The sequence below is a fragment of the Ranitomeya imitator genome, chromosome 7 (assembly GCF_032444005.1).
Source record: "Ranitomeya imitator isolate aRanImi1 chromosome 7, aRanImi1.pri, whole genome shotgun sequence".
Taxonomy (NCBI): Eukaryota; Metazoa; Chordata; class Amphibia; order Anura; family Dendrobatidae; genus Ranitomeya; species Ranitomeya imitator.
In genome coordinates, this window is record NC_091288.1 from 38037229 (window position 1) to 38061059 (window position 23831).

At 45.1% G+C, this 23831-nt stretch overlaps 1 protein-coding gene across 1 annotated transcript in view; it reads right to left on the reverse strand.

The window, feature by feature from the left end:
* LOC138644546 (sodium channel protein type 2 subunit alpha-like) overlaps positions 1 to 23831 on the reverse strand; it is a 252496-nt gene that overhangs the window by 142891 nt on the left and 85774 nt on the right. The window contains exons 2-3 of the mRNA XM_069733073.1: positions 8044 to 8363; positions 3105 to 3223 (exon numbers count right to left, since the gene is read on the reverse strand). Of these exons, the coding sequence (XP_069589174.1) occupies positions 3105 to 3223; positions 8044 to 8310 (386 nt within the window). The 5' untranslated portion in view covers positions 8311 to 8363. The remainder of the gene's footprint in view (positions 1 to 3104; positions 3224 to 8043; positions 8364 to 23831) is intronic.

A 23831-nucleotide genomic window follows, 5' to 3' on the forward strand; every position in this document is an offset into this window, starting at 1 on the left:
AATAAGGAAGGAGCTCCAGGAAGATCTCATGGCAGTGGGGACATTGGTTTCAGTCAACACCATAAGTAACGTACTCCACCGCAATGGTCTCCGTTCCAGATGAGCCCGTAAGGTACCTTTACTTTCAAAGCGCCACGTCAAGGCTCGTCTACAGTTTGCTCATGATCACTTGGAGGACTCTGAGACTGACTGGTTCAAGGTTCTCTGTTCTGATGAGACCAAGATCGAGATCTTTGGTGCCAACCACACACATGACGTTTGGAGACTGGATGGCACTGCATACGACCCCAAGAATACCATCCCTACAGTCAAGCATGATGGTGGCAGCATCATGCTGTGGGGCTGTTTCTCAGCCAAGGGGCCTGGCCATCTGGTCCGCATCCATGGGAAGATGGATAGCACGGCCTACCTGGAGATTTTGGCCAAGAACCTCCGCTCCTCCATCAAGGATCTTAAGATGGGTCATCATTTCATCTTCCAACAAGACAATGACCCAAAGCACACAGCCAAGAAAACCAAGGCCTGGTTCAAGAGGCAAAAAATCAAGGTGTTGCAGTGGCCTAGTCAGTCTCCTGACCTTAACCCAATTGAAAACTTGTGGAAGGAGCTCAAGATTAAAGTCCACATGAGACACCCAAAGAACCTAGATAACTTGGAGAAGATCTGCATGGAGGAGTGGGCCAAGATAACTCCAGAGACCTGTGCCGGCCTGATCAGGTCTTATAAAAGACGATTGTTAGCTGTAATTGCAAACAAAGGTTATTCCACAAAATATTAAACCTAGGGGTTGAATAATAATTGACCCACACTTTTATGTATAAAATTTATAAAAATTTAACTGAGCAACAAAACTTTTTGGTTTGTAAGATTTATGCATCTGTTAATAAATCCTGCTCGTTTGAAGTTTGAAGGCTCTAACTTATTTCCATCTTATTAAACCTGCTAAATCTGCAGGGGGTTGAATACTACTTGCAGGCACTGTATGTACCATATCAAAATGTAAAGTGCAGTCGCAATGAAAGTGACATGGAATTTACAATATAACAAGCCGTGTCACCGTTTTTCCTAAATCTGTACCGTGGCTTGTTCTTCTTTATGATCTGTTGGGTGATAGCTTTAGTGATGACTTCATGACATTTTCACTATTTATATCTACCTTATGTAAGGTGCAGAATATAAAATGTTAGGTTTCGATGATTCAGCATTTGGAATTTTTAGGATTTTGCTCATTGCATTGGATTAGTAATGCATATAATGGAACCGTTCAGATATTCTTAGCAAAACGGGAAAAAATCCTCTTTTTTAGCAAACCATTACTTTTTTTGTTCCGCCTTATAAATTAATAATAAGGGAAAAGTGAAAGTTGTTAACCTGGCATAGCTATATTATTTCCATATTTGCTAGAGTCCAGGATTTTACGGAGTCATGCCGGAGAGTTTATAAAAGGATAGTGCAATTGCTCAGTCAACCAGAGCCGTGATGTATTTAGTTATTGGAGCAAACATTTTCCTCTTCACTCCCCTTTTTCAGTCACAAAGCCAGCGCTGTCCTAATGCTTTACTGATCTGACACAGTTGCCTTCTTATTTACAGTAATACACCTAACCACATGAAATATGTCCTTTTAATCATAATGCTCTACATGCCGACACTATGCAAAAGGCTCAGAGGTGCAGAACATAAATATATAGATTGTAATCAGTACCACCTTTATATCCCAGGAGTATATAGGCATAAACTGTCTGGCACCTTAGATTCCACTCGTTAAGTAGGTCATATCTTAAAGGTTTGTCCTGGCCAATTATATTGACGGAGGTCCAACATCCGGCAGCAGATCACCGGAGATGCAACATCTGGCATCCCAATCGAACAGCAGCTAGATAGATGTAAGCATTAAATGGAAGGTACATTGAACCTCCAATCTCATATTGATGACCTATCCTAAGAATATTGATGACCAGTCCCATTGATAGGTCATCAATATCATATGCCTGGAGACCCCCTACCAATTACAAGAACAGGGGTCAAGAGCTCCCATTCTTCTTCATTGCCTCAAGGATTCATTCTTGTTACCTGAGCGCTCCCACGTCAATTATTGACTATGGGACTGGCAGAGATGAACTGATCGATGTACTTGGCTATCTTCATCAGACATGAATTATTCCATCGATATATGGACAATCCCAGCAGGAAAGTGAGAACAGGAAATGCTTTCTGAGCGTAATATGTATAAAATCAGTTTGATAGTGGCGAGTGGAGTATCTTACCTGGTAACGTTGTGCAGATCGAGCACAATTTTACATACATATATGCTGGAAAGGAGCGGGTGCAGCCAACCCGGTGTGCTGTAGGAAAATCCTCCAGGAAAGATTCCAACAGAAGGGAATGAGAGATGAAAGATTCAGGTGCTGGGTGCTCCAATTGAATGAGAAGACTTTCGATGTTGAAAGTTAAAAAATAATTGAAAATAGGAATAAAAAGAAAATTTTTTAATTAAAATCACAACGCGTTTCAGCTTAGAACACTTGATGAAGGCTGTTCCCAGCCAAAACACGTTGTGGTTTTAATTACTTTTTGTTATTTTTATTCCTTTTTTCAATTATTTTTTTACATTCACCAGTGAGATTTTTCTCATTCGTTTGGGACTGCCCAGCACCTGGATCTCTCATCATTAACAGACATGAATTAAACACCAAGGTATATGCAATTATGATGCACTGAGGAAGATTGGGGAATCAAACAATCCTGGCCCTAAATTCTAGGTCTTCACAGCTACTTTGGTCACGCAATATCAAGTTTAGGACGAGTCACAGATTCCAAAAATTTGTGCAACTTGTCTCTAAATTGCCATCATTTTAGAATTGTGATTTGGCTGTAAATTAAACAAGCAAATTGTAGACCGGTCACAAAGCAAGTCATAGGCGACTTAGATTGTGGTCTGTAATGGAAAAGTTGCTCAAGGAAAATGATGTTTTTCTTGTTTGGTCTAATCTACCGTAAATATGGTTTTTATAATAGAATTGAAAATGAATCTAGAAACTCAGTCACAGAGCAATACAACATCATAATAAAAAAGAATACAATTAATCCATTGTAAAAGGATATGAATGTACCAAAACCTTAATAGCTATTTTTCTAAGGGGGTTGAAAGGAGTTAAAATGTACAAGGCAGACGTGGCACTGAAGCGGAAGATTGCCTTCCCTCTATTCAATACTATAAAAGTCTGTAAAGAGAGAAATAAACAATTAGTTAGACAGCAAAGATAAAGGTTATAAAACATTCAGCGTTTTCTATAATAACTTGTGTTGTAAAATCTAAAATAATCATAATCCTGGATTACCCATTACCAACAGACCTGTTTACACAAATAGCAAATTGATCAGATTGAACCCCAAACAACGGGGCGTGCCTGATAACCTCCTGATGTAGAAAGCTAAGGTGACTTGGAAAGGATCCAACTGTCCTGACACATCTGTTTTAGGAAAAACAACCAGTCTCTATGAAACTCTAATTCTGTTGCGTTATTCCTAAAAACTCAAAATATATACATAAAATGACAACTGGGCGTAACTATTTATCTTGTCAATGGGTGTGTCCCAGTATACTCATAGACTGGCTAATCATTGCTGACCTTCTCAGACTGCATGGGGAAAAACCATGTGGATAAGAGTGACACTGTCTAGATGACATTTCCAGAAGGAACATTAGAATTGCATCTGCTTTTTTATGACAAATCCAAGAGCTAATACTGTGAATCTTTATCTGGGCATATTCACATGCTGCAGATTTGTTGCAGACATGTTTGTGATTGTCTTATTTACTTGAATGGGGTTTGCAGAAATCAATTTCATTACCACAAAAACATTTCAACATTTGCATTGATGAAACTGATTTTTGCAACAAATTAAATCCACTTCCTGATTGTGGTGGGAGGTCCAGCCATTAAGGCACCACCACTCATGAGAATGGGGCTCGGAAATGCTCCATTCATTCTCTATAGTCCTGTTAGAGAAAGATGGACACTGTACTCTGCTATCTTTGGCAGTCCTTTAGAGAATGATTAGAGCTATGGGGCGCATGTGGGAAGACTGCTCAATTTTCGAGCCCCATTCTCAGGATCTTTGGTGGTCTTGTGGATAAATTATAACACTCAAAGTTGGAAATAACTCTTTAATAGGTAAGAAGTTGGTCTTATTATTACACCTGGTCCAAATAAATGTCTTACTCTATATCAGGGTGAGTTCATACTTGAGGCAGCTCGGAGGACGCATTGCCTCCAAATTCGAAGGATAGTTCATACTTGAGGCAGCTTGGAGGACACATTGCCTCCAAATTCGAAGGATAGTTTTGGCAAAGCTGCTTCTAACCAACATAGAAAGTTCATTGGTCACAAAGAATAAATTATGCAGTTGTAAGAGGGTGGTGCTGTTATGGACAGTAAGGAACACGCTGTCACTTTAAAGAGACTGCACCCCCTTGTCTGGCGTGATGGAATATTCTGCTTCTCCACCGCAATAGACTGTGTGAATTAACTGGACTGGGCAGAGGGTGGGGGTGGAGCCTGGACAGTGCGTGAGAACTGAAGCTGCTGCAGAGAGAACTTTGTGCTGTTTGCTGCAAGAGAGGACCCACAGCCTGTAACGGAGTGGACTTGTGAAATTTGACAGACTTTTCCCCGGTGGAGTAAGAGTGGCTGCCCTGTGTGAGTTTGAGAAGCTACGAAGATACCGGGAAAGGGATTTACAGTTTCCAAGAGCACCTATAGGACCCCGAAGCAAGGAGAAAACCATGTTTCATGGAGCTGTCAGAAAGCCGTGTGCACCACCATACTAGACTGCTGGAGGCCCCTGGGACTGGATCTGAGTCCCCAACATCACCGTGAGTTTGTTCCTGTTTTGTGCACATGTTAGGGCCTAGTGTAGGTTTCAATAGTCAGTACACGGGAGCCGTGTGGCCTGCTTAGTAAAGGCCAGGGAGGTTATACGTAGAGTAGCATTATTCTTTGTTTATTGTTTGCATTTACTTGTGTGACATACAGTGGGGCAAAAAAGTATTTAGTCAGTCAGCAATAGTGCAAGTTCCACCACTTAAAAAGATGAGAGGCGTCTGTAATTTACATCATAGGTAGACCTCAACTATGGGAGACAAACTGAGAAATAAAAATCCAGAAAATCACATTGTCTGTTTTTTTAACAATTTATTTGCATATTATGGTGGAAAATAAGTATTTGGTCAGAAACAAACAATCAAGATTTCTGGCTCTCACAGACCTGTAACTTCTTTAAGAGTCTCCTCTTTCCTCCACTCATTACCTGTAGTAATGACACCTGTTTAAACTTGTTATCAGTATAAAAAGACACCTATGCACACCCTCAAACAGTCTGACTCCAAACTCCACTATGGTGAAGACCAAAGAGCTGTCAAAGGACACCAGAAACAAAATTGTAGCCCTGCACCAGGCTGGGAAGACTGAATCTGCAATAGCCAACCAGCTTGGAGTGAAGAAATCAACAGTGGGAGCAATAATTAGAAAATGGAAGACATACAAGACCACTGATAATCTCCCTCGATCTGGGGCTCCACGCAAAATCCCACCCCGTGAGGTCAGAATGATCACAAGAACGGTGAGCAAAAATCCCAGAACCACGCGGGGGGACCTAGTGAATGAACTGCAGAGAGCTGGGACCAATGTAACAAGGCCTACCATAAGTAACACACTACGCCACCATGGACTCAGATCCTGCAGTGCCAGACGTGTCCCAATGCTTAAGCCAGTACATGTCCGGGCCCGTCTGAAGTTTGCTAGAGAGCATTTGGATGATCCAGAGGAGTTTTGGGAGAATGTCCTATGGTCTGATGAAACCAAACTGGAACTGTTTGGTAGAAACACAACTTGTCGTGTTTGGAGGAAAAAGAATACTGAGTTGCATCCATCAAACACCATACCTACTGTAAAGCATGGTGGTGGAAACATCATGCTTTGGGGCTGTTTCTCTGCAAAGGGGCCAGGACGACTGATCTGGGTACATGAAAGAATGAATGGGGCCATATATCGTGAGATTTTGAGTGCAAACCTCCTTCCATCAGCAAGGGCATTGAAGATGAAACGTGGCTGGGTCTTTCAACATGACAATGATCCAAAGCACACCGCCAGGGCAACGAAGGAATAGCTTCGTAAGAAGCATTTCAAGGTCCTGGAGTGGCCTAGCCAGTCTCCAGATCTCAACCCTATAGAAAACCTTTGGAGGGAGTTGAAAGTCCGTGTTGCCAAGCGAAAAGCCAAAAACATCACTGCTCTAGAGGAGATCTGCATGGAGGAATGGGCCAACATACCAACAACAGTGTGTGGCAACCTTGTGAAGACTTACAGTAAACGTTTGACCTCTGTCATTGCCAACAAAGGATATATTACAAAGTATTGAGATGAAATTTTGTTTCTGACCAAATACTTTTTTTCCACCATAAAATGCAAATAAAATGTTAAAAAACTGACAATGTGATTTTCTGGATTTTTTTTTCTCAGTTTGTCTCCCATAGTTGAGGTCTACCTATGATGTAAATTACAGACGCCTCTCATCTTTTTAAGTGGTGGAACTTGCACTATTGCTGACTGACTAAATACTTTTTTGCCCCACTGTATATTGAGTCTGTAACAGTTGGAGCACCGTGGTATTTTACTAACAAGCTAAAGAACATAACTCTTGTAAATTATCTTTTGCCATTGCATACCCCTGTTTGCATCTTCCTCATTCACTTCATTCCTTGCCTTCCAATAAATCTACCCTTTGTTGTTTGCACCTCATCTTGTGTACAGTAGTCTTCCTGCACCGTGGTGGTCCCCCGGCCATCGCTTCACAGTCACCGATATATTAATCCATTTTAAAGTCCTTAGGAAGCAACAGAGGTGCCCAAGAGATGCAGGGATGTGGATGCTGAACACAAAAGTGAAGCCCGGCTGCAACAAAGGACCAGGCTGGTGGAGCATCCATATGTTCTCTATGATGAGCATGGATTATGCAGCTGCTATACACCTTTAGTAGTGTCTTAGCTGCCGGAAGATCAAAAAGTTTGGTAATTGGATTAAAAATCTTTGAACCTCATCTACCCTGACTTTATCTATGGGGAAAGAGTTGCACATTAGATGGTTGGGGAATCCTGTTAAAATTGCTGTTATATAATGTGTATGGAGGTGATTTAGATCCATTCACTATGGGTGTCCAATGTATGTCACATGTACAAGTCAGGAGCATTTCATTGTTTGTAACTCGTATAGAATCATCTGACATATTTTGTCCATAGGCTTCCTTGTTGCATAAAAATAGATAGAGGCTAAAAATATGGCTTTGGTTGAATAGGGGGCCCAAGAAAATGTTTGGTATATACACCGGGAGCTCTATTAGTGTTTACGTCAAATGTGCACTACAAATTCAGTGTGAATGCACCATTAGTCAATAACTGATGGACATGTCAAAAGCAATAAAGACCTCCAAGCCAATTTCTACAGAATCCAATAAGGAATGATAGAATGTTAGAGTTGGAAGGGACCTCCAGGGTCATCGTGCCCAACCCCCTGCTCAATGCAGGATTCACTAAACCCTCTCAGACAGATGGCTGTCCTGCCTCTGTTTGAAGACTTCCATTGAAGGAGAACTCACCTACTTTCAAGGCAGTCTTATTTGCTGAAGGGTAAATAAATAATTTGCACATTTTCAGAACTGGTTATCAATATGCTATTATAAACAAATTCAAGAAACAGGATATGACGTGTGACCCCAGATACCTATAATGCAGAGCATTGCAGTTCTTCAAGGAGTCCTAAGCTAAGATACAACTGCATAAACTTATAGGTCCAAAGTCTGATACTGCACTAGTGACACATTGGACCCAACTGGATACAATCATATCATAACCTAGCTACTGAGAAAGATATTGAAAAAGAAATGTGTTTTGCTTTTACACGACCCGGAGAGTAGACTAAATTATCATTATATTATTATTATTATTATTATTATTATACTAAGAAAAGCAAAAAAGTCTACTTACTTTTTGATTCAAATAATATGGGTCTAGGTCCTCCAGCGGTTCTGATACCATTCCCGGAGGTATATCACCGTAGATGAACGGCAGACTTTTGCCTGCTTCCAAGTCACTGCTTGGCTTGGGGCCATTTTCATCATCATCATTAATGTTCTCCTGTTTGGGCTTCTTCGCTTTTTCCTCTGTAATACGCTTCTCGATTGCTTCAAGAGACTCCCTGGTAAAATAGCGGAAGCTGTCGGGCCCAGGTGGTACAAGTCGTGCCTGCGCCATCTTTTCATCCTGCAACTTTTAATTTACTGCTTAGCTCCTTTCATAATGGAATCCTGCAATGGGAGGAAAGAATATTCGTCAGCAGAGAAAAAGACCAATCAGGCTATGTTCACACTCAGCTCTTTTGCTGTGTTTTTCTCTGAAGCCAAAACCTGCTCTTTTGGAAGTAAAAATATTGCTTTCAAAATGCCTGTCTTATGGCGTTTTCGGCACTTTTTTTTGCAGTGGTTTTTGGTGTGGATTATGTGTGTAATTTGTCTGAAATACATATTGAATAAAGTTTGTTTTTGTCACCAAAAACACTTTGAAAATGCCACAAAAATGCAGCTAAAACATTTGTTGCGGTGTTTTTTTCCTTTCTCGTTGCTTTCAGTGGATGGAAAAATGCTGAAAACAATGTGGAAAGAATTGACCTGCTGTTGATTTAAAAAAAAACACTGAAATTCACACAGTAAGTCATGAAAAAAAAAAAATAAAATGTGCATGAGATTTCTGAAACATCATGGTTTTTGCTGGTACTGTAAAAGCAGCTTTCAATTTGTATAAAAAATGTACCAAAGAAACCTGCAAAAAGGCTACACGCTAAGGCTAAACCTCAGATTAGGACGGTGGAGAAAGTGCTTTCCATAGCAATTGCTTAGGTCAGGGCGAAAAAGTAAGCAGGAGGGAGCGGTGTTGAAATACCGGTTGGGGGACTCTTTAGATCAGGTTGTAGGTTTATCAAAAAGGCTTAGGTTTTCAGTGATTGTTTGAAAGCTTTTAGGGTTGGAGAATGTTGGCTGGAGTGGAGGAGGAAGAGAAGAGAAGAGAAGAGAAGAAGAGGAGAAGAGGAGAAGAGGAGAACGAGAACAGCATGAGGAGGGGATGGAGCTTTTCGTTAGCAGAGAGAAGCAGGGGCGGACACAGACAGCTCTCGCTGACTCTCGCCTACCATAGAAACCTTCAAAAAGAACATGAAGACTCACCTCTTCCGACAAGCCTACAGCCTGCAGTGATCCTCAATCTACTGAACCGCCGCACAACCAGCTCTTCCCTCTCCTAGTGTATCCTCACCCATCCCCTGCAGACTGTGAGCCCTCGTGGGCAGGGTCCTCCCTCCTTATGTACCTGTGTGCCTTGTTTTTTATCTCATTTTTAATGTAGTTGTCTATATTTGTCCCGTATTCACATGTAAAGCGCCACGGGATAAATGGCGCTATAAAAATGTATAATAATAATAATAATAAAAAAGTGAAACTCATGCTTTAACAACTATGTAAAGTCTCCATAGCTATTCTTCACATAAGAGTAAACCGTAGGCTGCAAGATTCATATTTTCCTTTCACTATACATATGAATCGATCAACATTAGGAGAAAGAATTAGTAATAATAATGAACATATAATTATGTGGAAAATATCGGCCTCTTACTGGTTACTTTGTATGCAAACTACAGATGTAGTAGTGGCAAATCTGCCATAAAGCATTGTAAATGCACTGTGACGACTCTAGCTCAAAGTGATGTGGTGGGATTACCGGAGGTCTATGTAAAACCACGGAGAATGCATTGTGACATTACAATAATCTATGACACGTGCCATGCACAAACACCGCAGTGCTGGGTATGGACTGTATCATTTATCTACACTATTATGGAAACTAAAGGGGCTATTCATTTGAAAATGATAGTTTTTCAGACAGGTTACTTCTAATGTGAAAAGCTCATGGGTTTGGGGCTTAGGAACCACAATACATATACCATGCCAATACTGGTGGCATACTAAGTATACAAGGAAGGGGGGTATACATACCAGAATGGGGCTTGGGTGAGTGACAAGCATGGGGTATATATGCATCAGGATGGGGCCAGGATGAGGGACATATATACCAGGAGGCAGGACATATACTGTATATAACAAGATGGAGGCAGGGCGAGGGACATATATACCAGGATGGGGGACATATATACTAGAATGGGCCCAGGATGGGTGACATACTGTATATCCACGAGTGGGGATATATATACCCGGATGGGGGACATGTGTACTAGGATGGGCACAGGATGGGAGACATACAGGGTGGTCCAAAAGTAGGTGGACAGTATGTGTAATAGGGTTATGAAGGGGGAGATTTATCAAACATGGTGTAAAGTGAAACTGACTCAGTTGCCCTTAGCAACCAATCAGATTCCACCTTTCATTTTCCAAAGAGTCTGTGAAGAATGAAAAGTGGAGTCTGATTGGTTGATAAATCTCCCCCTTAATAACCCTATTACACTTACTGTCCACCTACTTTTGGACCACCCTGTATATACCAGGAAGGAGCCCACGACTGTAGACATGACTACATAATGGAGGGAGATGCCACTCGTATGTCCTTATAGGATTTAGAACGCTACAAGGGCCCATACATCTGACCGACATGCCCAAAACAGTTTACATATGAACAGCAAAGCGGTTTTACAACAGAAATGTGTGAAAAGATTCTTTCACCTGTTTTTGATGCAATGTCTCAGGCAGTTATTCGAAGAGGACCTGCTTTATAAAAAAAAAACTCTGTGTGCACATTCCCTTGTGGAACGGGGCTTAGCAATGTCCTGTTTTCTGTTAATGATATTTGCAGTTCAGTTTGCATGACTATTGGGTAGTTGGCAGTTTCAGATTTGGGGTCCGTGGACCCTTAGTACATCTAATTTGTGCCCACTACATAAGCAGACATGAAGGCTATGTTGGAAACATTGCATGAAACCTGATGATTCATAATCTGGTGCAGAAATGACTTTCCCGGCAGAGTGTAAAACCAATAATGTGATCCAGAACACATAAGTGTCGACATGTTGTTCTCGGCTTTAACGCTTGAAAACGAATAAAGAAAATGTGCCAACAAAAAGCTTGATTTAGCCTGAAATCTCTCTCTAATTTAACAGACGTGCATGTTAGTCAGAGTTCTTCATACCCGTGAACCTGCTCACTCATCATCGCAGCCTCTCTTACGCTGCATCCTCGCTCGAGGTTTCTTCTAGCACTTAGAGACAGCTCGTGGAACAATTACAATCTTCGAAATGTTGAGCGTCCCTAAGAAAGACTCTTTATTGTTCAATATTTTTTTCCTTAATTTAGAAAAACACAGCTGTTTTTTTTTTTTTAATAAAACAACCCTATTCATTTAAAAGGAGATAAGTGGCAGACACATCCCATGGGCACCAATGCCACTGTTCTTAAAATTAAAGGGGTTGTCTAACCTTAAAGGAGGATTCTCCGATGCCGTCATGTGATTTGTATACTTCCGGCCACACTCTGACTAGACGTGTCCGACATGCGCAGGCGTGGACTACGGAGGATAGAGAATGAATTTCAATCCAATATTCCGGCCAGCATGCAGCCAGGGGGTAAGGAAAGGGTGAATCAAACACCCGAAAACTCCGCCCATATGACCGAAAACCGGTCCCGCCAAATTCAGGTGACAGGTTCCCTTTAAACAATCACTGAGTTGCAAAAAGTGTGAATTAATGCTGCGCCGACTTTTCACCATCATTTCCCGTCACAATAACTAGAGCCATGCAGACACTTATTGAAGTCAGTTAAAGAGCCACAGGAGAATGTCACGATTCCGTATCCTTGGAGCGTTTCCATTTTTGGAAAACTCGAAGGTCACAAAAAAGAGGCAAAGAGTTTATAAAATCAATCACCTAGATTTGCATGATGGAGATGATGTATTATGTGACCATTATCCTGTTCTAACCCTTCTCTAAGGCGTCAGTGAAGACCCCCCATATGTGACGACCTATCGAGACCGAGGACATGACGTGGAAAGTGGTTACAAATTGCTCCAGATTTTCTTACATTTGCCTGGATTCAATGTTTGAACAGAATGTGTGCTCCACATCGCATCCCCGCTGCTTCCACACAGATTCACAGGTTACAGGCCCTGCAGCAGTTGCCCTCATGCATATGTTAATAGAGCTCACTGTTCAGTAGCTTCTGTTCTAAAAAGGTACAATCACAGCATGCATGAGAAATGCGCATCACAATGCCGGGCAGCCGAAATGCCCAATCTCACACATTCACCTGAAATTAACAAATTAGCCTCGGGCAGTAGGACCAAGCAATGCCTTTGGAGCCATCTTTGGATTTTAAGCTACCTCTATGTGGCTCCCTATTTATTTATCACCAACCATTCTCAGGGGGTGCAACATGTCACATTGGGGCTACATGGCAAAACTTGGATTGGGTCCCCAGTTCTCTAAGATCACCTCCATCACTGATGCCTGCGCACATGAAAAGGTTAATATTTGGGTTTTCAATCTGCAGTTACAGTTATAGATTTTGGATTGGGTCTCAGTAGCTTCAAATTATATCAAAAAGCACAAAAATATTTCATACAGTGGTAAAAGTTCAAGGATAATGCACACAATGATGTCACAGAATGGAGATAATGCACACAGTAATGTCACAACATATAGATAATGCACACAATGATGTCACAGAATGGTGATAAGGCACACAGTGATGTCGCAGCATAGAGATAATAGACACAGTGATGTCACAGCATGTAGATACTGCACACAATGATGTCACAACAATAAGATAATGCACACAGTGATGTCGCAGAATGGTGATAAGGCACACAGTGATGTCGCAGCATAGAGATAATAGACACAGTGATGTCACAGCATATAGATACTGCACACAATGAAGTCGCAACAATAAGATAATGCACACAGTGATGTCACAGAATGGTGATAAGGCACACAGTGATGTCGCAGCATAGAGATAATAGACACAGTGATGTCAAAGCATATAGATACTGCACACAATGATGTCACAGTATGGAGTTAGTGCAGTCAATCATGTCACAGCAAAGAGATAATGCACACAGTGATGTCACAGATTGGAGATAATGCACACAATGATGTCACAGAGTGGAGATAATATAGTGATGGCATAGCTTTATAGATAATGCACACAGTGATATCACAGCATATAGATAATGCACACAGTGATGTCACAGCATAGAGATAATGCACACAGTAATGTCACAGCATATAGATAATGCACACAGTGATGTCACAGCATATAGATAATGCACACAGTGATGTCACAGCATATAGATAATGCACACAGTGATGTCACAGCATATAGATAATGCACACAGTGATGTCACAGCATAGAGATAATAGATACAGTGATGTCATAGCATATAGATAATGCACACAGTGATGTCACAGTATAGAGATAATGGGCACATTGATGTGACTGCATAGAGATAAATAAGTCAATGAAGTTACTGCATTACACAGTGATGTCACAGTTGAAGATGATGCACCCAGTGATGTCATGGCTCAAGGATAATCAAATCAGTTACAGCATTTGAAATATGCAAACAGCGGTATTGTAAGAGAGTGGGATTTCTCTTTTTGGGGAAATATGCTCTGTTTACCTTATGCGGATCAATAATCAATGAATGAGCATTTTTAATAATACTTGTCCCTGATTATAGGCCCGTGCGCAGATTTCCTGATGAATGAGCTATATGCCGGGACAAAAAGTGTCATTGTCAGCAACGTATGTGTTCGAATCTCAGCGCCAGACACTTTACAGTTCGGGTTTGCTCATCTCTTCCTGTGACCCACTGGAAGAACGTTGCGGCATGGCGATGGCTGCTGCTGACAATATTGTTGGTGGAGTAAAGGGGGAGCAGACGTAGGCCATGTTGGTGGTGGCAATCATCTGTTGGGTTAGTATCTGTGGCTAGCAGAGAGGACCCTGCTGACATTCAGAAAAGCCCTTGTGGAGTAATTTTGGAAAGAGGAGACTGTAGCAGCAGCCGGACAGGGTCTGGACATTACGGCCTGAAGAAAAGACAAGAGGAGGAGAATATCCCCTCAAAGGACAATGCAGAGTGACATCAAAACACAAGAAAACAAAAAGGGTAGAAAAACGTCATATCAGCTTTTGAGCCAAAAAGAATGGGAACTCTAGGAAAGAACTATCGATGGATCCAATTCTGGCATTGGCTCAAAAATGGCATAGAAAACAGGGAGCAGCCCCCCGCATGATATCACAGTGCAGTGATAATACTACATGGGTGTAACAAGCACTAATGGGTCTTCACTAGTGATGAGCGAGTATACTCATTGCTCGGGTTTTCCCGAGCACGCTCGGGTAGTCTCCGAGTGTATTAGTGTTCGGAGATTTAGTTTTTGTTGACTCAGCTGCATGATTTACAGCTGCTAGACAGGCTGAATACATGTGGGGGTTCCCTAGCAACCAGGCAACTCCCACATGTACTCAGGCTGGCTAGAAGCCGTAATTCATGCAGCTGTGTCAACAAAAACTAAATCTTCGAACACTAACAAATAGTCGGAGACCACCCGAGCATGCTCAGGAAAACCCGAGCAACGAGTACACTCGCTCATCACTAGTCTTCACAGAAGAACTCTGAATGGCAGACGCGGTACTGTATAAGGAGCGCGTCTCTGACTGGGGAGCACATAGAGAGCTGCACGTAAAGGTGGTCTGTGCCAGTTCCCCCCTAGCATCACTCCCCCCTTAGTGATGTACTAATTGGAAGACCCCCAGCCGGCCAGTGGGCACTAGAGGGGAGGGGTCCTACGGCCACTCCTACAGGGGTTAAATCCAGGTGTCCGGCCGAGAACTTTCTCTTTCGCTCTCGGTGGACACCTGGAAGCTTTTGTCCCTGCATCCCTGTAGTAATGTCGGACTCCCTGGTCGAGGCCCTGCGGAAAGGATTGGAACAGAGAGGTGAGCACTGGCTTCAGGCCATCCTTACCGGCGTCAGGGCTCACCTCCCTGGGCCTTCTCCCGACCCCGCTCTGTCTTTCCTCACCCCTTCGTCCCCTGGTCCCGTAGGTCCGTCCTCCATTACCCCGCCGCCCTCTGGTCCCATAGGTCCGTCCCCCAGTATCCCTTCTCCAGGGCTGTTCTCCCTTACCCCTCCGCCATCGGGCCCCCTCGGGCCTAGCTCACCTCTGCTGCCTTCGGGAGCACCAGCACCCTGTGGTCCGTCGTCTGGCCCGGCACCTATCGATGGACAGAGGCCCCTCTCTGTGCCGCTGCCGGTATCGGGGCCCTCGGCTGTAGAGGGTCTGGGGGCCTCTCGAAGGCGGCGGGGCAGAGCCGTGCGTCGCACCCGTCGGAGGGTGGCCGTCGTTTCCTCGCCGGCTCTTGTCCGGACTCCGGTGGGGGCGGAAGGCAGCGATGGGCAGCCGGCGCCGGTTACTCCGTCCCGGCTGTGCGGGGCTACATCCGGCGGCGCCCGGCGGCGGACGGTGTCGCCCCCTTCCCCGGCCGCTCCGGAGAGGCCGGTGGTGGCGCCGGGTGGCAGGCGATCCGCCCGCTTGCCCCGCGCCCCGGAGCGGCTCCAGGTCGGGGAGGAGAGGGCCTCACCGCCTCGCAGCTGTAGGCGTCTCCCGGAGGCCTCGGGCACCGCTCGGAGCTCTGGGGAGGCTCCGCCCAGCCACTTCCGGTCCCCGCCCAGCCACTTCCGGTCGCCGCATATCAGCGCGGAACACAGCGCTGGTCAGTCCTCGGTTGCCTTCCCTGCGGGCACATATACGCCGCCCGCAGGGGGTAACCTGGGGGCGGGTTTTAACCCCTCACGTGCCACAGAGTGCGCTGTTCGGTCGAACTCGTCCGAACAGCGTGCTGATTTATCTCCTGGCGTGACCTCCAGCTTACCCCCGGCAGGCGCAGCACTGATGCCTGTACGGGGGTATCAGGGGTCAGGCCAGAGAGGTCACAGGGCGGCTGAAGAGCGCGTTGTTCGGTCCCATAGGACCGAGCAAGGCGCTCAACAGCCGCACAGCGGGAATCACGGCGACATCTCAGTAAATGCACCAAGCACAGACACATTCTCACCTCCCCCCACAGCCCAAAATCTTAATAAAAGTTTTCCGTTTACCACTGCCCCGTCAAATGCCAGCAATAGGGAGGAATACGGTTACCTCCTGACGCCCCCCCTTCCGATTAGCGCTACAGGACCATCTACGGCCAATTATCCCCCTCTGTCCACCGATAGAATCCCCCCCTGTTATGTTTGCTAATGACAGGTGTTATGAAGGCAATCCAGAAACACAGTGTGCTTAGCGATCAGAGCGCACACAGTGATCTGACAAATACCCAAAAATACAAGAACGAGCTCTGAGACGTGGAAACTCTGTAGACTGCACACCTGATCCTATCCTAAACACAACTAAAAGCGGCTGTGGATTGCGCCTAACAACTACCTAGGCAACTCGGCACAGCCTGAAGATAGAAAAATAGGCCTGACTTGCCCCAGAGAAATTCCCCAAAGGAAAAGGCAGCCCCCCACATATAATGACTGTGAGTAAGATGAAAAGACAAAACGTAGGGATGAAATAGATTCAGCAAAGTGGGGCCCGATATTCTAGGACAGAGCGAGGACAGTAAAGCGAACTTTGCAGTCTACAAAAAACCCTAAAGCAAAACCACGCAAAGGGGGCAAAAAAAACCCACCGTGCCGAACTAACGGCACGGCGGTACACCCTTTGCGTCTCAGAGCTTCCAGCAAAACAAAAGACAAGCTGGACAGAAAAAAAGCAACAAAAAAGCAAAAAGCACTTAGCTATACAGAGCAGCAGGTCACAGGAACAATCAGGAGAAGCTCAGATCCAACACTGAAACATTGACAAGGAGCAAGGATAGCAGCATCAGGCGGAGTTAAGTAATGAAGCAGTTAACGAGTTCACCAGAACACCTGAGGGAGGAAGCTCAGAAGCTGCAGTACCACTTGTGACCACAGGAGTAAATTCAGCCACAGAATTCACAACAGTACCCCCCCCTTGAGGAGGGGTCACCGAACCCTCACCAGAGCCCCCAGGCCGACCAGGATGAGCCGCATGAAAGGCACGAACAAGATCAGAAGCATGAACATCAGAGGCAAAAACCCAGGAATTATCTTCCTGAGCATAACCCTTCCATTTAACCAGATACTGGAGTTTCCGTCTAGAAACACGAGAATCCAAAATCTTCTCCACAATATACTCCAATTCCCCCTCCACCAAAACCGGGGCAGGAGGCTCAACAGATGGAACCATAGGTGCCACGTATCTCCGCAACAACGACCTATGGAATACATTATGTATGGAAAAGGAGTCTGGGAGGGTCAAACGAAAAGACACAGGATTGAGAACCTCAGAAATCCTATATGGACCAATAAAACGAGGTTTAAATTTAGGAGAGGAAACCTTCATAGGAATATGATGAGAAGATAACCAAACCAGATCCCCAACACGAAGTCGGGGACCCACACGGCGTCTGCGATTAGCGAAAAGTTGAGCTTTCTCCTGGGACAAGATCAAATTGTCCACTACCTGAGTCCAGATCTGCTGCAACCTATCCACCACAGAATCCACACCAGGACAGTCCGAAGACTCAACCTGTCCTGAAGAGAAACGAGGATGGAACCCAGAATTGCAAAAAAATGGAGAAACCAAGGTAGCCGAGCTGGCCCGATTATTAAGGGCGAACTCAGCCAACGGCAAAAAGGACACCCAATCATCCTGGTCTGCAGAAACAAAACATCTCAGATATGTTTCCAAGGTCTGATTGGTTCGTTCGGTCTGGCCATTAGTCTGAGGATGGAAAGCCGAGGAAAAGGATAGGTCAATGCCCATCCTACCACAAAAGGCTCGCCAAAACCTTGAAACAAACTGGGAACCTCTGTCAGAAACAATATTCTCAGGAATGCCATGCAACCGAACCACATGCTGAAAGAACAAAGGTACCAAATCAGAGGAGGAAGGCAATTTAGCCAAGGGCACCAGATGGACCATTTTAGAAAAGCGATCACAGACCACCCAAATGACTGACATCTTTTGAGAAACGGGAAGGTCAGAAATGAAATCCATCGAAATATGTGTCCAAGGCCTCTTTGGGACCGGCAAGGGCAAAAGCAACCCACTGGCACGAGAACAGCAGGGCTTAGCCCTAGCACAAATCCCACAGGACTGCACAAAAGTACGTACATCCCGTGACAGAGATGGCCACCAGAAGGATCTAGCCACTAACTCTCTGGTACCAAAGATTCCAGGATGACCAGCCAACACCGAACAATGAAGTTCAGAGATAAGTTTATTAGTCCACCTATCAGGGACGAACAGTTTCTCTGCTGGACAACGATCAGGTTTATTCGCCTGAAATTTTTGCAGCACCCGCCGCAAATCAGGGGAGATGGCAGACACAATGACTCCTTCCTTGAGGATACCCGCTGGCTCAGATAAACCCGGAGAGTCGGGCACAAAACTCCTAGACAGAGCAACCGCCTTCACATTTTTAGAGCCCGGAAGGTACGAAATCACAAAGTCGAAGCGGGCAAAAAATAACGACCAACGGGCCTGTCTAGGATTCAAGCGCTTGGCAGACTCGAGATAAGTCAAGTTCTTATGATCAGTCAATACCACCACGCGATGCTTAGCTCCTTCAAGCCAATGACGCCACTCCTCGAATGCCCACTTCATGGCCAGCAACTCTCGATTGCCCACATCATAATTACGCTCAGCGGGCGAAAACTTCCTGGAAAAGAAAGCACATGGTTTCATCACTGAGCAATCAGAACCTCTCTGTGACAAAACCGCCCCTGCTCCAATCTCAGAAGCATCAACCTCGACCTGGAACGGAAGAGAAACATCTGGCTGACACAACACAGGGGCAGAACAAAAACGACGCTTCAACTCCTGAAAAGCTTCCACAGCAGCAGAAGACCAATTAACCAAATCAGCACCCTTCTTGGTCAAATCGGTCAATGGTTTGGCAATGCTAGAAAAATTACAGATGAAGCGACGATAAAAATTAGCAAAGCCCAGGAACTTTTGCAGACTTTTCAGAGATGTCGGCTGAATCCAATCCTGGATGGCTTGGACCTTAACTGGATCCATCTCGATAGTAGAAGGGGTAAAGATGAACCCCAAAAATGAAACTTTCTGCACACCGAAGAGACACTTTGATCCCTTCACAAACAAAGAGTTAGCACGCAGGACCTGAAAAACCATTCTGACCTGCTTCACATGAGACTCCCAATCATCTGAGAAGATCAAAATGTCATCCAAGTAAACAATCAGGAATTTATCCAGATACTCACGGAAGATGTCATGCATAAAAGACTGAAACACAGATGGAGCATTGGCAAGTCCGAACGGCATCACTAGATACTCAAAATGACCCTCGGGCGTTTTGAATGCAGTTTTCCATTCATCTCCTTGCCTGATTCTCACCAGATTATACGCACCACGAAGATCTATCTTAGTGAACCAACTAGCCCCCTTAATCCGAGCAAACAAGTCAGATAACAATGGCAAGGGATACTGAAATTTAACAGTGATCTTATTAAGAAGGCGGTAATCAATACACGGTCTCAGCGAACCATCCTTCTTGGCTACAAAGAAGAACCCTGCTCCCAGTGGTGATGACGATGGGCGAATATGTCCCTTCTCCAGGGATTCCTTCACATAACTGCGCATAGCGGCGTGTTCGGGCACGGATAAATTAAATAATCGACCTTTAGGGAATTTACTACCAGGAATCAAATTGATAGCACAATCACAATCCCTATGCGGAGATAGAGCATCGGACTTGGGCTCTTCAAACACATTCTGATAATCAGACAAGAACTCTGGGACCTCAGAAGGGGTGGATGACGAAATCGACAAAAATGGAACACCACCATGTACCCCCTGACAACCCCAGCTGGATACCGACATGGAATTCCAATCCAATACTGGATTATGGGTTTGTAGCCATGGCAACCCCAACACGACCACATCATGCAGATTATGCAACACCAGGAAGCGAATAACTTCCTGATGTGCAGGAGCCATGCACATGGTCAGCTGGGCCCAGTATTGAGGTTTATTCTTGGCCAAAGGTGTAGCATCAATTCCTCTCAATGGAATAGGACACCGCAAAGGCTCCAAGAAAAACCCACAACGTTTAGCATAATCCAAATCCATCAGATTCAGGGCAGCGCCCGAATCCACAAACGCCATGACAGAAAACGACGACAAAGAGCATATCAAGGTAATGGACAGAAGGAATTTGGACTGTACAGTACCAATGACGGCAGACCTAGCGGACCGCTTAGTGCGCTTAGGACAATCAGAAATAGCATGAGTGGAATCACCACAGTAGAAACACAGACCATTCAGACGTCTGTATTCCTGCCGTTCAACTCTAGTCATAGTCCTATCGCACTGCATAGGCTCAGGTTTAACCTCAGGCAGTACCGCCAAATGGTGCACAGATTTACGCTCGCGCAAGCGTCGACCGATCTGAATGGCCAAAGACAAAGACTCATTCAAACCAGCAGGCATAGGAAATCCCACCATGACATCCTTAAGAGCCTCAGAGAGACCCTTTCTGAACAAAGCTGCCAGCGCAGATTCATTCCACTGAGTGAGTACTGACCATTTCCTAAATTTCTGACAATATACTTCTATATCATCCTGACCCTGGCACAAAGCCAGCAAATTTTTCTCAGCCTGATCCACTGAATTAGGCTCATCGTACAGCAATCCGAGCGCCAGGAAAAACGCATCGACACTACTCAATGCAGGGTCTCCTGGCGCAAGAGAAAATGCCCAGTCTTGAGAGTCGTCGCGCAAAAAAGAAATAATAATCAAAACCTGTTGAATAGGATTACCAGAAGAATGAGGTTTCAAGGCCAGAAATAGCTTACAATTATTTTTGAAACTTAGAAACTTAGTTCTATCTCCAAAAAACAAATCAGGAATAGGAATTCTTGGTTCTAACATAGATTTCTGATCAATAGTATCTTGAATTTTTTGTACATTTATAACGAGATTATCCATTGAAGAGCACAGACCCTGAATATCCATGTCCACACCTGTGTCCAGAATCACCCAAATGTCTAGGGGAAAAAAAAAAAGTGAACACAGAGCAGAAAAAAAAAAAATGATGTCAGAACTTTTTCTTTCCCTCTATTGAGAATCATTAGTTAGGCTCCTTGTACTGTTATGTTTGCTAATGACAGGTGTTATGAAGGCAATCCAGAAACACAGTGTGCTTAGCGATCAGAGCGCACACAGTGATCTGACAAATACCCAAAAATACAAGAACGAGCTCTGAGACGTGGAAACTCTGTAGACTGCACACCTGATCCTATCCTAAACACAACTAAAAGCGGCTGTGGATTGCGCCTAACAACTACCTAGGCAACTCGGCACAGCCTAAGAAACTAGCTAGCCTGAAGATAGAAAAATAGGCCTGACTTGCCCCAGAGAAATTCCCCAAAGGAAAAGGCAGCCCCCCACATATAATGACTGTGAGTAAGATGAAAAGACAAAACGTAGGGATGAAATAGATTCAGCAAAGTGGGGCCCGATATTCTAGGACAGAGCGAGGACAGTAAAGCGAACTTTGCAGTCTACAAAAAACCCTAAAGCAAAACCACGCAAAGGGGGCAAAAAAAACCCACCGTGCCGAACTAACGGCACGGCGGTACACCCTTTGCGTCTCAGAGCTTCCAGCAAAACAAAAGACAAGCTGGACAGAAAAAAAGCAACAAAAAAGCAAAAAGCACTTAGCTATACAGAGCAGCAGGTCACAGGAACAATCAGGAGAAGCTCAGATCCAACACTGAAACATTGACAAGGAGCAAGGATAGCAGCATCAGGCGGAGTTAAGTAATGAAGCAGTTAACGAGCTCACCAGAACACCTGAGGGAGGAAGCTCAGAAGCTGCAGTACCACTTGTGACCACAGGAGTGAATTCAGCCACAGAATTCACAACACCCCCCATTACACCGCATAACAATGGCGGACGAAGGCGTAGACGCCGCACGTCCTCCCAATCTTCCTCCGATAACTCCCGTCGCCGTTCCCGCTACTCCTCTAAACGCCCCTCCCGTCACCGTCGCAGACGCAGCTCCCATAGGAGCCGCCGCAGATCCCGGGCCACAGGATGGCTGTCATCGGCAACATCCGACGGGTCCGAGGTGTCGCTAAGTCCGGATAAGAGTCATCATGCATGTGGTAAATCCTCTAAATCACGGCCACCCTCTAGGGCTTTCAGCCGGGGAGGACAATCCCCCACGGCTTCCAGCCACAACAACCACCACGCAGTCGCTGAAGACGCAGCCATCAATCCGCCACTATGTGGTAGTAATCGGGCTCCAACGCACGATACTCAGGACATCGGCCAGTCCCTCGCTGTAGCGGGAGCCAGAGTTTCCCCGTCCTGCGACATCCCCCCGTCAACATCGGTGGGGGTTCCTCCAGGATCGGTGTCCACTCGTCCAGAATCAAACAGCGGTGAGTGTACCAAGGGTAGCGAGGAAACGTTACGCTACGGAGTTAATGTAAAGGAAATGGAGCTAACTTCAGCGTTAAAGGAGATAATCCTACAATTATCTCAGGCAAGGGGAAATGTGGTGAACAACACAACACCACAATCCGCTAATCTACACAAAGACGCCTTCTTCTGCGGGATCAGTCCACTAGGCGCTCATATAGACCAGGAAACTAGACTGAAGATATGGAGCAACGATTACATAGATATATGGTCGCTGTTATCAGCAGACCAACAAACGGTGGAGAAAGCGAACGATAGGGGTTTTGATAGGGGGAGATCGAAAATTGCTCTAACCATGAATAATTGGATCCAGGCCTTCGCAGTATTGGGCTGTATTATGGGCCAGAAACATCCGGAACGCTGCTCCGAATTGTTTATATATCAGGACATGATATATAGTTCGTACAAGTCGCACGGCGGTTCAGCCTGGCGACGGTACGACGAGGAGTTCCGCAGGCGCCTGGCCCTACAGCCCGATCTAGGCTGGGGGGTAAAAGCGACAGACGTGTGGTTGCGTATGATGTTGTCTCAAAAGCAGCCCCCCTTTTCAGCCACGACCACTAATTACTCCGGAGCCGCAGGTCAGAACTCAGTGGTCGTGCGAAAACCCGGGGCCTGCTGGCTATATAACGAGGGGAACTGCCGTTTCCACGCGCTATGCAAATTCAGACACGAATGCTCCGCTTGCGGGGGGGGGACACCAAGCATCAAGGTGCACTCGTCAGGCATACAAAGGGCCTACAAGGCAGAACCCCAGTGAGCGTAACCGCGATGGCCCCCTGGCTAAAGCTCTACCCCAATAAGAAAGCGGCTCAGCAGCTGCAGGCGGGATTCACCGACGGGTTCTTTATACCATTTAGGCTAACAAGAACGCCAACCCTATCCGATAACCTTAAATCAGCTCGCGAATTCCCCAAAATTCTTAGGCAAAAAATTGGAAAGGAGGTAGAATTGGGTAGGGTAGCCGGCCCCTTTACGTCGCTCCCCTTCAAAAATATTAAAATATCACCGTTAGGCATCATACCAAAAAAGGAACCCGGTAAATACCGCCTAATCCATCATTTATCCCACCCAAAGGGCGATTCGGTTAACGACGCAATTACCCCAGAAGAAGCTTCTGTCTCATACGCGTCTTTTGATAAGGCGGTTGAATTAGTGCGGGCAGCCGGGACCGGCGCCCTGCTAGCCAAATCC